Source organism: Erythrolamprus reginae, chromosome Z (assembly GCF_031021105.1).
Source record: "Erythrolamprus reginae isolate rEryReg1 chromosome Z, rEryReg1.hap1, whole genome shotgun sequence".
Lineage (NCBI taxonomy): Eukaryota > Metazoa > Chordata > Lepidosauria > Squamata > Dipsadidae > Erythrolamprus > Erythrolamprus reginae.
The window spans coordinates 111,211,304-111,224,986 of record NC_091963.1 but is presented as its reverse complement, the minus strand read 5'-3'; the positions used below and the strand labels follow the sequence as shown (position 1 = coordinate 111,224,986).

The following is a 13,683-nucleotide window of genomic DNA, read 5'->3' as shown; positions in this document are numbered from 1 at the left end:
GTTTTGAATTCTAAGCACTTATAAGCAGTATCCTGAATTACGGCAAACAAGCTTCCTATAATCTTCTCAGCTGTCCTTACCACTCTCCGTAGGGACCTTCTATCTGAGGCACCAAACCCAACCCTGATGCAGTTTGTTAAAACACTCTCAATTGTGCTTCTGTAAAAAAAAAATGGCCAAGACAGAAAGAGAAAGATCATCCGATACAGGAAACGCAGATGCTGGTTTGCAGGCTTCACTACGAATGACCTGTGGGGAGACCAATTCAGATTGTTACTTACCTGCGCTCCCAGATACTTAATATGTTGACCACTTCTACAGCTGTGTCCTTGATATTGAGTGGAGTATGACTAAGGCGGCTCTTTCTAAAATGTAGAATGATCTCCGTTGTTTTAGTAAGATTAAGATTTATTAGATTTGTATGCCGCCCCTCTCTGAAAACTCGGGGCGGTAGTAACATTTAGAATCAGATCACTTTTATTGCACTAGTCAACCAGAGCCTTCAGCTCTTTCCTATAAGCAATTTCACTTCATCCCGGATAAGACCCACACTACAATGTCATTCACATACTTCACAATATCATAGCAGATTTGGCATAGCAGTTGTGTGTCATCAAAGTGAACAATAGCAGACTCAAGTCACAGCCCTGTGGGGAACCTATACTCAAGGAGATAGAATTGAGAGACTTATTCTTCCAACTCACACAAACAGGCCTATCACTCAATAAATAAAGTAACCAGTTACATAAAGGAGTATTAAAAATTAATAGGCCTAGTTTGTTCACCAAATGCTGAGTAATGATTGTGTTGAATGCCAAACAGCTAGGTTGAGTGGCTAATATAAAAATCTTGTTGATCTAAAGAAAATATGAAGGTCCATTTCACAGGGGGTGCCCGAGTGAATGAAGATAGGCAGTTGCAACTTTTTCATTTCCACACCCATAGATCACTCACTTATAGCCCTACCTAATAAAATATATGGGCCAGTTTTGTCCAAAACTAGAACTAAATGCTGTTGTTTATTTTTGGTGGGGGGGAACATCATAAAACATGGTTATCTGACCACAAGATGTGGCAAATGGCCATCAATACAGGCTGGTTGCCAAATACCTGACATACAGTAACTTAATTGTGGGAAGGGGGTATCATCCGGACTTAGGAGCCAGATTGTAAATATTCCCGGGAGTCCTTGGAACTTTGAACAATTGCTAAGCATCTGATCTTAAGTTGAGGACTTCCTTTAACAAAGATGCCGAGCAAGATACAGAAATAACATTGATTTCATGTCCAAGGCAACCTATTCTCCATCATTGTGGAACGTCCGAATATTGAAATCTATCCTGAGTGATGCTTTTCTTGAAATGTATTTACAAGCACTGTTATCTTACGTGACCGGTTTTGAGAACATTTTGTTTCAAAACAGTATATTAAATATCCGACTAATATAAATAGTTAATATTGATCACAAATTCAATTCTCCCATATACATTTTGATTATGTTAACCTGCATTGTTTGTTAATGAAGACTATTTAATATTTTGAGGTCTCCTTTGCTGTCTTGTGATTTCCTCCCAAACTCAAAAGTTGATAGTAAGCCATGTGGTTTGAACTGATGAGACAAAGAGGTGTATAATTCTCAGGGCATAATTCCATCCTAAAGTATACAGTGTCATATTGCAAGCGACAGGCATCCCACAGCTTTAGGGAGAAGAAAGGAGACAGAGCGCCTTTAGATTACATGTCAGACTTGACTGTTGCATTCCTCTGGTTTACTGATGGAATGTGGTTTTGGGGGGAGCTCCCTGGCTGTCTTAAAATCTTACACTGAGTAGTGGTGGTAGGGACTTTGGCAATAAAAGTGTGGTTTATTCAGAGAGCTATAGTTTGCAAACAGCGCGTCATTTTTTTCCTTGTTTGTGTTAAAATCTGCCTGCATTCAAAACGGGCAGATTTTTTCTTCCCTTTCCTTTTCTTTCTTTCTTTTTTAGGATTCAGGTTGCAGTGATGTGGAAAAAGAATTTCCACTTCATTCACTCCCCTCCCTCCATGCTGAGACTAGTTCTTTTCTTTAGCCCCGAGGTGTCATATCTCTCAGCTCATTCCTTCCATTTCACTCTTTAATTCATCACCCTGGACCTTGTCTTTGGAAAATAGAGAAGGGAGCTTTTAAATCCTGCCAAGCAATTTTCAAGCACTATTGTTTCCATGCTGGTTCCTTCACTCTTTTAGAAGTTTGAACAGAGAACTCAGTGCATGATAAAAGCAAAATTGCAGATGCAAACGCTTCTCTGTTGAATTCAGGGAAATGTATATCCTTTTATTACATGGTCTCTCAAAAAATTAGTAATTCAGTAGTTGTATTTTTTGGGGAGGGAAATACATATTTAAATCCAACTTCTTCATTTCTTGCCCCAAATCTCTCCAAAAATCGCTCCCCCAGGAGCTTTTGGAGAGATTTGGGGCAAGAAATGAAGTTTTTGGGAGAGCGATTTTTGGAGAGATTTGGGGCAAGATACAAAGCTTTTGGGGGAGCGATATTTGGAGAGATTTGGGGCAAGAAATGAAACTTTTGGGAGAGTGATTTTTGGAGAGATTTGGGGCAAGAAATGAAGCTTTTTGGGGAGCGATCTTTGGAGAGACTTGGGGCAAGATACGAAGCTTTTGGGGGAGCGATATTTGGAGAGATTTGGGGCAAAATACAAAGCTTTGGGGAGAGCGATTTTTGGAGAGATTTGGACAAGATACAAAGCTTTTGGAGAGATTTTTGGAGAGGTTTGGGGCAAGATACAAAACTTTTGGACTGCCGATTTTAGCAGCGAGATGGGGTGAAGGAAGCGGCAGGCTAGGGGGGATTTTGGCAGCAGGATGGGGCGGCTGCAGGGAGCAGAGGAAGCGGAGGGCTAGAGGGGAAAGTGGCAGGGAAATGGGGCAGCTCCGGCGTTCCCCGTTTCAGGTGCAAGCAAAAGGAGGTGGAGAATTCCGGCGGGCAATTCCCATGCAAGCAAATGGGAAATCCCAGTGGTGACAGTCACAAGGCAGGGGAATCCCTTTGGCAGTCAGATAGCTCATGCGCAGTAGGAGAGCCCACGGACCCAGGCTCAGGTTCGTAAGACGGAAAGGGTTTTTAAGATGAAAGAAATGAAAGATGAAAGAAAGGCAAAGAAATCTTAAACCCCGGGTTCGTATCTTGAAAAGTTTGTATGACGAAAGGTTCGTAAGACGAGGTATCACTGTACATTGTTTTATTATTGTTGTGAGCTGCCCCAAGTCTACGGAGAGGGGCGGTATACAAATCTAATTAATAATAATAATAATAATAATAATAACAACAACAACAACAACAACAACTCTGTGGAACCTAATTGGCCTCTGGGATTTGTGCGGCAGAAGGCGGTCCTGTAGGTATTCTGGTCCAATGCCATGTAGGGCCTTGTAGGTCATCACCAACACTTTGAATTGTGTCTGGAAACTAATCGGCAACCAGTGCAGGCCGCGGAGTTTTGACGAAACATGGGTGGATCTTGGACGACCCATGACTGCTCGCGCAGCCGCATTCTGCATGATCTGAAGTTTCCAAAAACTCTTCAGAGGTTAGAAACCAATAATAATTGTATAAGAGATAGATTAGGCCATGATTCTATCTTGCTACTGCTTACAATTACATTTGACTTGAACAAATTGTGAAGGGATAATGTTATACTTAGGATTGGAGTGGAAATTGACACTGGGGAAAATTATTAGTGGCATTAGGGTACTTCTTCATGCAAAATCAGAATCCAAGCAGCAACTCTCCCCCCCCCCCCCCCATCTTCCTTTATCCTTAATTTATACTGATTTTTCTTCTTGGTGATGTAAAAGAAAACTGACTGGTAGTTGTTCAGTATCAAAAGGCTACTCTGCCGATGATAATGTAGCAGTGCAGTTTGAAAAACTGAGGGAGAAGATACTAAGACAGAGGCAAGGAAGTCATTCTTATACAAGTCTGGCCATAGTGGTTTCGGGGTGGAAATTATTTGATTTATTGCAGAATGGATATTTTACCACGCAATCATTTAGATATTGAACCAATCCATGGGTAACATAAATAAAGTTCTACTATGAAAAAGTTCTGGAAGGTATAATTGGAAATTATTTTATTTTATTCCACAAACAATTCTATGAGATATATGTATATATTTCTGTTGTAAGCCACCCTGAGTGAGTTGAGAAGGGCGGCATAGAAATCTAATAAACTTCCTTCCTTCCTTCCTTCCTTCCTTCCTTCCTTCCTTCCTTCCTTCCTTCCTTCCTTCCTTCCTTCCTTCCTTCCCTCCCTCCCTCCCTCCCTCCCTCCCTCCCTCCCTCCCTTCCTTTACAAAACATTAATTATTTCACTCTTAATCTTACTTTTCTCCAACTTGATAAACTCTGGAAAAATGATATATTGAATAGAAAAAATCCACAACTTTATAACAGGATGAAGGATTGATAATATTCCTCTTACAACAAGCTGGATTCATTGGGAAAAGTTGAAGTCTGTCTCTCCAACCTAGAGCTCTTGGTCCACAAAAGAAAAGAGTTTCTATTAGGAAGAAGAAGCCATTGAAGCCAGGAGAATAGAGGAGCTGGATGTGTTCCAGGAGTATCTGCTGCCAAGGCCTTTAAAAACACCGTTTCCCTCTCATCCCATCTTTGGAAAAGTGCTTCTAGCCTAGTCTAGTCTGTTTTAATAACCTAAAAGCTGTGTTCAATATTTACATAGATGAAGGCATGATTTTATCTTTCTCTTGATATCTCTTGGAACTTTAATAGTGATCATTTTTCTCTCTTTGTTTTTAACAACAGCCAAAACTGGTCCAGAGAGATGGGACAGCCTCAAATGCCAATGCGCCCCCCGTGGAGTCCTTTCCCTGGGTGGGGCCAAAGACAGTGGTGCTGCACAAGAACCTTCAGGGCGGTTATGGCTTCACTCTCCGGCATTTCATTGTCTATCCCCCAGAATCAGCTGTACACACCAACGTGAAGGTAATGTGCTTCTGAATTTGTAAAATACATGCAGTAATTTGGGAGTTGTGTACTTATCACACACTATGTCAGAAGATGTTCGTGGAGGTACCTGGTATACCAACTTGCTTAATCAAAGCAGGTCTTGTATGCTCAGAGAATTGGAACCTGCTTCTGAGTTGCATCATAAAAGAAAGGTAGGTTACATGTAAATATTATGGGGATACTCAACTCAAGATGTGTCGCTGATATGATATTGGAGACCCTGCTTCTGTTGGCCAACTTTTGTTTGCATAAGTAAAGCTATATTTTATACTAAAAATAATTAATTGATTATCAGACCTAATTTCTCCCCCTCCCTTTATGTATGAAGGAAAGAAGAATTGGATCATCGGCTTATCTAGCTCACAAACATAATTTCTGGCAGGAGTCTCTTCTGCATGTTATGTTATCATTTATATTCAGTCTGAAATTGTCCCAAATTATCTACATTTGCAACTACATGACATGCTCACTAACCAATGAACTACAGCATTCACCTACAAATAAGGAACTTTTTATCTTTCACGAATGAATTACATGTGGTGATTTTGTTCTTTGATTTTGTCTTACTTACTTACTTACTTACTTACTTACTTACTTACTTACTTACTTACTTATTATTTATTTATTTATTTAGATTTGTATGCCGCCCCTCTCCGAAGACTCGGGGCGGCTCACAAGATAGAACAAATCATAAATAATCCAAATAACTTTAAAATATTTAAAGATTTAAAAGAACCCCATATACTAACAGACACACACACAAGCATACCATGTATAAAATTGAACATGCCCGGGGGAGGTGTTTCAATTCCCCCATGCCTGACGGCAGAGGTGGGTTTTAAGGAGTTTACGGAAGGCAGGAAGAGTAGGGGCAGTTCTAATCTCTGGGGGGAGTTGGTTCCAGAGAGCCGGTGCCGCCACAGAGAAGGCTCTTCCCCTGGGGCCCGCCAACCAACATTGTTTAGTTGACGGGACCCGGAGAAGGCCCACTCTGTGGGACCTAATCGGTCGCTGGGATTCGTGCAGCAGGCTTTTTAAAAAATTCTCTTTGATCCTTTCAGATTTCATTAGCACTTGGATGAATACCATGTGTCCATGTTGCTAATTCCACAGATTAACACTGAAGTGCCCAAAGCAAACCTAACTGTTGACAAACTTAACTGCTTTTCCCCCATTTCTTGTACATCAACCAGTATTTTTTTCCTCCTCTTTAGTGATGTGCGAACCGAACCTGCACAATTCGGGTCCGTACTGAATTTTGCAGTGTTCGGTATGCTGAACACGAACATGAATTTTTTTCAAACTTCGGGCAAAGTTTGAGGTTGTGTTTGGCATTCGGAGCTTTGATGTCACCGGCAGGTTGCTAAGGATGCCAAGGTTATCACTTCCTGGATTCCATGGAATCCAGGAAGTGATCACCTTGGCGTCCTTAGCAACCTGCCGGTGACGTCAAAGCTCCGCCCCTGGAATCTCTTCGTGGGAGGGATTCCCCGTTTGGGTTCGGTTCGGGTTCGGCTGAATTTTGCATAAAGTTCGTCCGAAGTTGCCGAACCCGAACACCATTGGGTTTGCCCATCACTACTACTCTTCTTTTCAGGAAAGTTTATTGGCTTCTATATTTCTCCCCAAACCTATTTTAGCTGATGAATATATCTAATTGCTTATTAGTATCTCAGGAATCAAACATGTCTGTTCCTTTTTTGTTGTTCTTTTCAAGCATAAACAAGTTTCTTATTTTTTAAAATTATAGAATTATATTCTGCTAGTATACAGTAGTAGCCTCATTACCTTCCAGACATATTGATTATAATTTCACTAAACATAGTGTCCCTATTAGACAAAATAACTTGAATTCTGGAAGGTATACTTCAACATAATTGAGATCATGATGCCAGAGAAGGCAGGTACAGATGTGTGAATTCTTTACACCTGACCTGCCATCTCATCCTGCAACAAAATCAGAAAGCTATTTTTATGTTGTTATTTATTTATTTTATTTTTAGTTTAGGAAGTTTACATTGCTGCCTGGCGACTCAAGGCAACTTACAAGAATATAAAAACCTCAAATATAAAACAATAAAACTAATAAAGGAGAATAATCATATAATAAATTAATAAATAATATCATAAAATAACTCCCCACCATGGCAACAACACATCTGCCATTTACTGAGCTCCATCCTGCTCTGCATTTCCCAGAACCAGGTCTTCAACGCCTTCCAGAAGAGTGTTGGGGCCCACTCTAAGCTCTGGGGGAATGATATTCCAGAGAGAGAGAGCCACCATGAAGAAGGCCCTTCTGGGTCCTACCTCATGTATCTCTCTAGGGGATTGCACATTCTTTGCCTCCCCACTCTGGTGGGTCAGGTAGATGTGACTGGGAAGAGACAGTCCCTCAGATAACTGGGTCCCAAGCCATGAAGGGTAACAACCAGCTCCTTGAATTGTACCTGGAAGCAAATCAGCAACTAATGCAGCTCCCACAGGAGAGATGATACATGTACACATCAAGGTCTGCACAGAACCCTGCGGGCTATTGCATTTTGCACCAATTGGAGCTTCCGTCAAGGACAGCCTCATGAAGAACGCATTGAATAGTCAAGATGGGAAGTGACTAGAGCATGAGTAGAATGGAAATTCATGTCCAGTTCTGGCTGAATTGTCCTGAATTAACTACATTTGCAACTAACTAAATATTAATAATTGAATGAGCTCATGTGCACTGATCAAATTCCATTTTGTTGGTCATTCAGGTCTATTCTATTGACCATTTTGGTTCTCTGCATCTCTTCACCTCCCTAGACAAATGGCATGTAGCAGAAAGAAGAAAGATAGAATGGTAGTCTTTTGGTTATATTCTGAATTGATTTGAAAAATTATCGAATAAATCATATCTTTATAGCATTGGCTTTTTGGAATATCCAAGCAATGATGATATCCATAGTTAAAGCTTAGCATATTATTCTAAGTTGCATTCAGCTCATCTAAAGTGGATTTTGAAAGTTGAATGTATAAACACATATATATAAATTTTAAAAAATGAAATAATCATGCATTTATCCTAAACATAACTAAGTGACATTGATTTATTTTATTACTATAGTGTGTGGCAATGGTATAAAAAATCAAACATTTGGATTGGGTATTAGTCCATCCTTCAGGGCAAAGCCAGCTGGGTAGCCTTGGACCAGTCACTGTCTCTCAGCCTTTCCTAGGTAATAGCAAACCATTTCTTAAAAAAACCTTGCCAAAAAACCTGTAGGAACTTCAGGCAATTTCTAAGAGTTATGGCTAAGGCACAAAAATATAAGAAACCATAGGACACAATAATAACTTGTAAAATTAATTAACATCTTCATTAAAATAACCGGAGTAACAAATTCATTCAAGTAATAATATTGTCCTCATGACATGAAGGGGTCAGCAGCATTTTTTTCATGAAATATATCAATTAGTTGGATCATTTGACTAAAACTAAGTCCTTGTTGGTACATTTTGGACAATGACACAGTCAAGAAAGTGGCTTCATTTTGGCAATCTAAAGTTTGATTAGAATAGCAACCTATTCAAATTGGTGAAGTTTCTCTTGGTAATATCTTTGCGCTTAACCATATAAATATATAGATTTTAAAAAGGACTTTCAAACGCATTTGAAAACTTACAGGCAACCAGTAAATAACTCTCAGCATATAGTTAGTTTTCTCTTAGTTAGAGAAGGCTACTGAGTTAGAGAAGACCTCTGGATTAGCCTTCTCTCTTCCACAAACACCTTCCGAGAAAGGAGTAGAATCATTATAAAACTGCCCAATCCAGAATAGTGTGTCAGTCACCACCAAATAGGTAAAAAGATAAATGGGTTTCTGTGGATTTTACTCCACTAGCCATACCCGATTTTAGAGGGCAGTGTTTATCTCCATTTAAAGCCCATTGAGCAGGACTGTTTGAATACTGTTCTGTGATCCTGTGGTCAGCATGATGTTATGGAATGCTATTACTTTCTCACTGAAGTGGTACCCATATTTATTGAGCAGCATGATGGTTCAGTGGTTAAAAAGCTGTCAGCTGGACAGGTTTGATTTCTGAGTACCAGGGAACTGGGTGAGATCTTGTTCTTGTCCCAGCTCCTGCCAATCAGCAGTTCGAAAGCACTTTGCTAAAAAGGTAACAACATTCTACAAGTTAGACCAAACCACAAATCGGAAGACTAAGACTTTTATTGAGATTGCTATAATAACAAGCTTTCAAGTCTGATTGCGCTGAGCCTGATGAATATGATGTCTGTCTGAGACACTTATATACAGTTTTTGTTTGTTTTGGACTTAAACCATACTTTCTGCATCACTTGGTAAAAGATCTGTCATGGTCAACTCTTATAGTCTTCAGATACCAGAATCAATGGTATTGAAGGACATTAAAGTTAATTTATTTAATTGATCACACATTTGGTATGTCATCAGTAAACAGCATATCTTATCAAATCAGATCTTTATTACTTCATACAGCAGCATCAGTAAACAGCAATGCATCCACATGAATGATGATGATGATATTCGTCCATCGTGTTCGAAGAGGACCTTGACATCTAATGGATTATGAGTTGTACACGATGTGTCCGCAGGTGGTCGGTAAGGCCTATACGGGCACGAAATGTTCTGCCACATGTTGGGCGGACATGTGTGGGCACCATTCTTGCAGCATTTGCAGCTCTGGCTTTGCAGAGTGCTCGCTTCTCTTCTGCTATGGATGTTCTTCTGGCCTCAGATGTCTGGCAGCTTTGTTTGATCAGCAGCATGCTGGTTGATCTTCTGCCAGGGTTTCCCCAGGAGGTGGTGTCAATATCAAGGGACTTGAAATCCACATAAAACAACACAGTAAACCAATAATAAAAACAAAGCCAGTGTTGTGCCTATCCACAAGAAGGGCAGTAGAGAAGAAGCTGGTAACTACAGGCCAGTTAGCTTGACATCAGTGTTAGTTAAAATGATGGAGACTCTACTCAAAAAGAGGATAAATCAGCACCTAAAAACAATAACTTATTGGACCCAAATCAGCATGGCTTTACTGAAGGCAAATCATGTCAGACTAATCTCATTGATTTCTTTGACTATGTCACAAAGGTGTTGGATGAAGGTGGTGCCGTGGATATTGCCTACCTGGACTTCAGCAAAGCCTTTGATACGGTTCCACATAAAGAGCTGATAGATAAATTAGTGAAGATTGGACTTCATCCCTGGATAGTTCAATGGATTTGCAGCTGGCTGAAGCGTAGACATCAGAGAGTTATTGTTAACGGCGAGTATTCTGAACAGAGTCAGGTTACAAGCGGTGTGCCACAAGGGTCTGTTCTGGGTCCTATTCTTTTTAATATGTTTGTGAGTGACATAGGGGAATGTTTGGTAGGGAAGGTTTGCCTATTTGCTGATGACTCTAAAGTGTGCAATAGGGTTGATATTCCTGGAGGCGTCTGTAATATAGTAAATGATTTAGCTTTACTAGATAAATGGTCAAAGCAATGGAAACTGCAGTTTAATGTTTCCAAATGTAAAATAATGCACTTGGGGAAAAGGAATCCTCAATCTGAGTACAGTATTTTTATTGGCAGTTCTGTTTTAGCAAATACTTCAGAAGAAAAGGATTTAGGGGTAGTGATTTCTGACAGTCTCAAAATGGGTGAACAGTGCAGTCAGGCGGTAGGGAAAGCAAGTAGGATGCTTGGCTGCATAGCTAGAGGTATAACAAGCAAGAAGAGGGAGATTATGATCCCGCTATATAGAATGCTGGTGAGACCACATTTGGAATACTGTGTTCAGTTCTGGAGACCTCACCTACAAAAAGATATTGACAAAATTGAATGGATCCAAAGACGGGCTACAAGAATGGTGGAAGGTCTTAAGTATAAAACGTATCAGGAAAGACTTAATGAACTCAATCTGTATAGTCTGGAGGACAGAAGGAAAAGGGGGGACATTATCGAAACATTTAAATATATTAAAGGGTTAAATAAGGTCCAGGAGGGAAGTGTTTTTAAAAGGAAAGTGAACACAAGAACAAGGGGACACAATCTGAAGTTAGTTGGGGGAAAGATCAAAAGCAACATGAGAAAATATTATTTTACTGAAAGAGTAGTAGATCCTTGGAACAAACTTAAAGCAGACGTGGTAGATAAATCCACAGTAACTGAATTTAAACATGCCTGGGATAAACATATATCCATCCTAAGATAAAATACAGAAAATAGTATAAGGGCAGACTAGATGGACCAGGAGGTCTTTTTCTGCCGTCAGACTTCTATGTTTCTATGTTTCTAAAGCCCAATCCTCACAACAAAAGTGGCACACGTCATCTATTTAGTTCCTAACAATGGTTATCTACTAGCAAAATGAATACCATTTTCATCCCAGACTTATCCAGAGTCTAGATAATTGTTTTCTTTTAAATATTTCTAAATTAATTTCCTCGATTGGAATATGTTTCTTAAAATGTGGTGCTATGACCTTGGAGATCCAGGACACTCTTAGGAGACTGTGAAATTAAAATTATTTGCAATATTATAATCCCATTTAAACAATCATGAGAAACAATAGCACCAGTGAATGCAACAATTTTAATTTTAATATGCAAATATTGATAAATATAACCCATGCAAGCAAAAGCCCTTTTAGAATCCTTCTTATTTTTAAAAGTGGAAAAGGACCCTGAGAGAAAAAAAATTAAGAAACATTGATTTAGAACACTCTATAACTCACTATGCTTTCAGCAACACCAAAGGGGAAAGCTTGGAGTTTTGGCAATAGTTACATATGGCCAATAGTTAGAGGATTTCTTAAGGAGGCAGCACATCACAACTCTTTGAAAGCTGTTCACAATAATTCTTCCCAAAGTGAGGCATTGGTTACTTATGATTCTGGTCTGCATAGGGACTTGTTGTCACTATGGTAGTTTGTTGTTGCTTTGTCAGATCAAAAGAAGTGCTGATTAAGATGACAATATGATGCTATCTGTGAAAATTCAACACCTTTGGAGTTTTGAGCAACTTTGTTAGCAAAATGCAATGCAAAAGAGGTATGATTTCCAACAGAAGATCTACCAACGTATCTTTTTTGCAACATGGAATTGGATGTTTTAAATAATGCACCAATGAAGGAGGAGAAGTTAATTTCTTGCTATGTAGTTTAGAAAGTTGTGTTATACTTATATAGCTAATTTAACTTTTTGCCAACTTAAAACAATGTTGTAGGAGAACCCTTTCCCCACATACAGTACATACTTTTCTTCAAATTGGTGCCTGCTTCATACTAAGTTGAACATCTCATCCAATATTGCTATCAGTATTATTGTAATCATATTGTGACTAGCACCCTAATTAAAAAAAAAGCATCTTCATGGAACAACCCACAGACCTAACCCTAGGGCACCAAAATCACCATAAGGACTAGGGTAAGCTTAGGCTTTCCAGTGCAGGATTCCAGTCACAGTCTTTTAGACCCAATAGTGTTTTTCCTCTTCACAATGAATTTTAATTCATATAAAGTAGTGCACTTCCTTGTGAGTTCTTTCTCAGATCCAAGATCCAAGTAAGGAGAATGATGGCAATCTTCAGTCCTTATTTCTACACCCCATGTAGTCCAGTAATAGAACTTTCCCCCTAGGCTTCTACAATTTATGTATGGTATGTTTGTATGTATGTATGATTGGTTTTTAAAATAAGGGTTTTTAGCTGTTTTTAGTATTGGATTGTCGTATGTTGTTTTTACCACTGTTGTTAGCCACCCCGAGTCTACGGAGAGGGGCGGCATACAAATCCAATTAATAATAATAATAATAATAATAATAATAATAATAATAATAATAAGTGGGTTCTAAAACCCGTTGCTACTAGTTCACGTGTGCTCTCGCATGTGTGTATGATGCTTCTGCATACACGCAGAAGCGTCCTGAGCTGTTGGATGAAGCTACCCAGTGCTGGCACTATTGGTTTACAGAACCAGGCCAAACCAGGAGCAACCCACTGCTGTCCAGGAAGATACGTTAAGTAGACTATCACTTTTCAGAATGAGGATAAAAAAATGTTCATTTTTTAAATATGGTTGATGAAAGCAATTTCAGGATCTGGGTAGAGTTTTCCTTAACTCTTCTGTACTGAGTACTTACCATCTTCATCTCTTTGTTCAGTGGTTGCAACTCAGAGATTTTACATTTCACTTTACTAAATCGTTATGGATCATTATGAAAGAGTTATTTTCCATGTCAGTAACTAGTGGAGGATTCTTAACTCTCTCAGATAAATCAGATAGGAAATATAATAAGATAAACTAATCCTACTTAGTTTAAGGCTGCAATAACAAAAGTTCACAAATCTGAAAATACAAACTTCATGCTCCCTCTTAGCCATTTGAGCCATTAGCTTGCCTTTTTCCGAAGTTTCTGTCTCTGACCATTATTAGGTGACTGCAGGTTCCTACCTGATTTGTCTAATTGTTTCCTCTGCAGTATGTTCTCCTCTCTTTCCCTAAGATCATTCTGACATTCTCTTACAGAGTCTATGTCCTTTCTCAAGACTCAACTAAATACACTGCTCAAAAAAATAAAGGGAACACTCAAATAACACATTCTAGACATGAATGAATGAAATATTCTCATTGAATGTTCTGTACA

The 13,683-nt window shown here is 39.2% G+C and overlaps 1 protein-coding gene across 5 annotated transcripts in view; it reads left to right on the top strand.

The window, feature by feature from the left end:
• The window catches only part of ARHGAP23 (Rho GTPase activating protein 23), a 252,063-nt gene that overhangs the window by 109,136 nt on the left and 129,244 nt on the right, over positions 1–13,683 (top strand). For all 5 annotated transcript variants that reach the window (XM_070727662.1, XM_070727660.1, XM_070727659.1 and 2 more), the window contains exon 2: positions 4,825–5,004. In XM_070727662.1, coding sequence (XP_070583763.1) covers positions 4,825–5,004 — 180 coding nt within the window. The remainder of the gene's footprint in view (positions 1–4,824; positions 5,005–13,683) is intronic.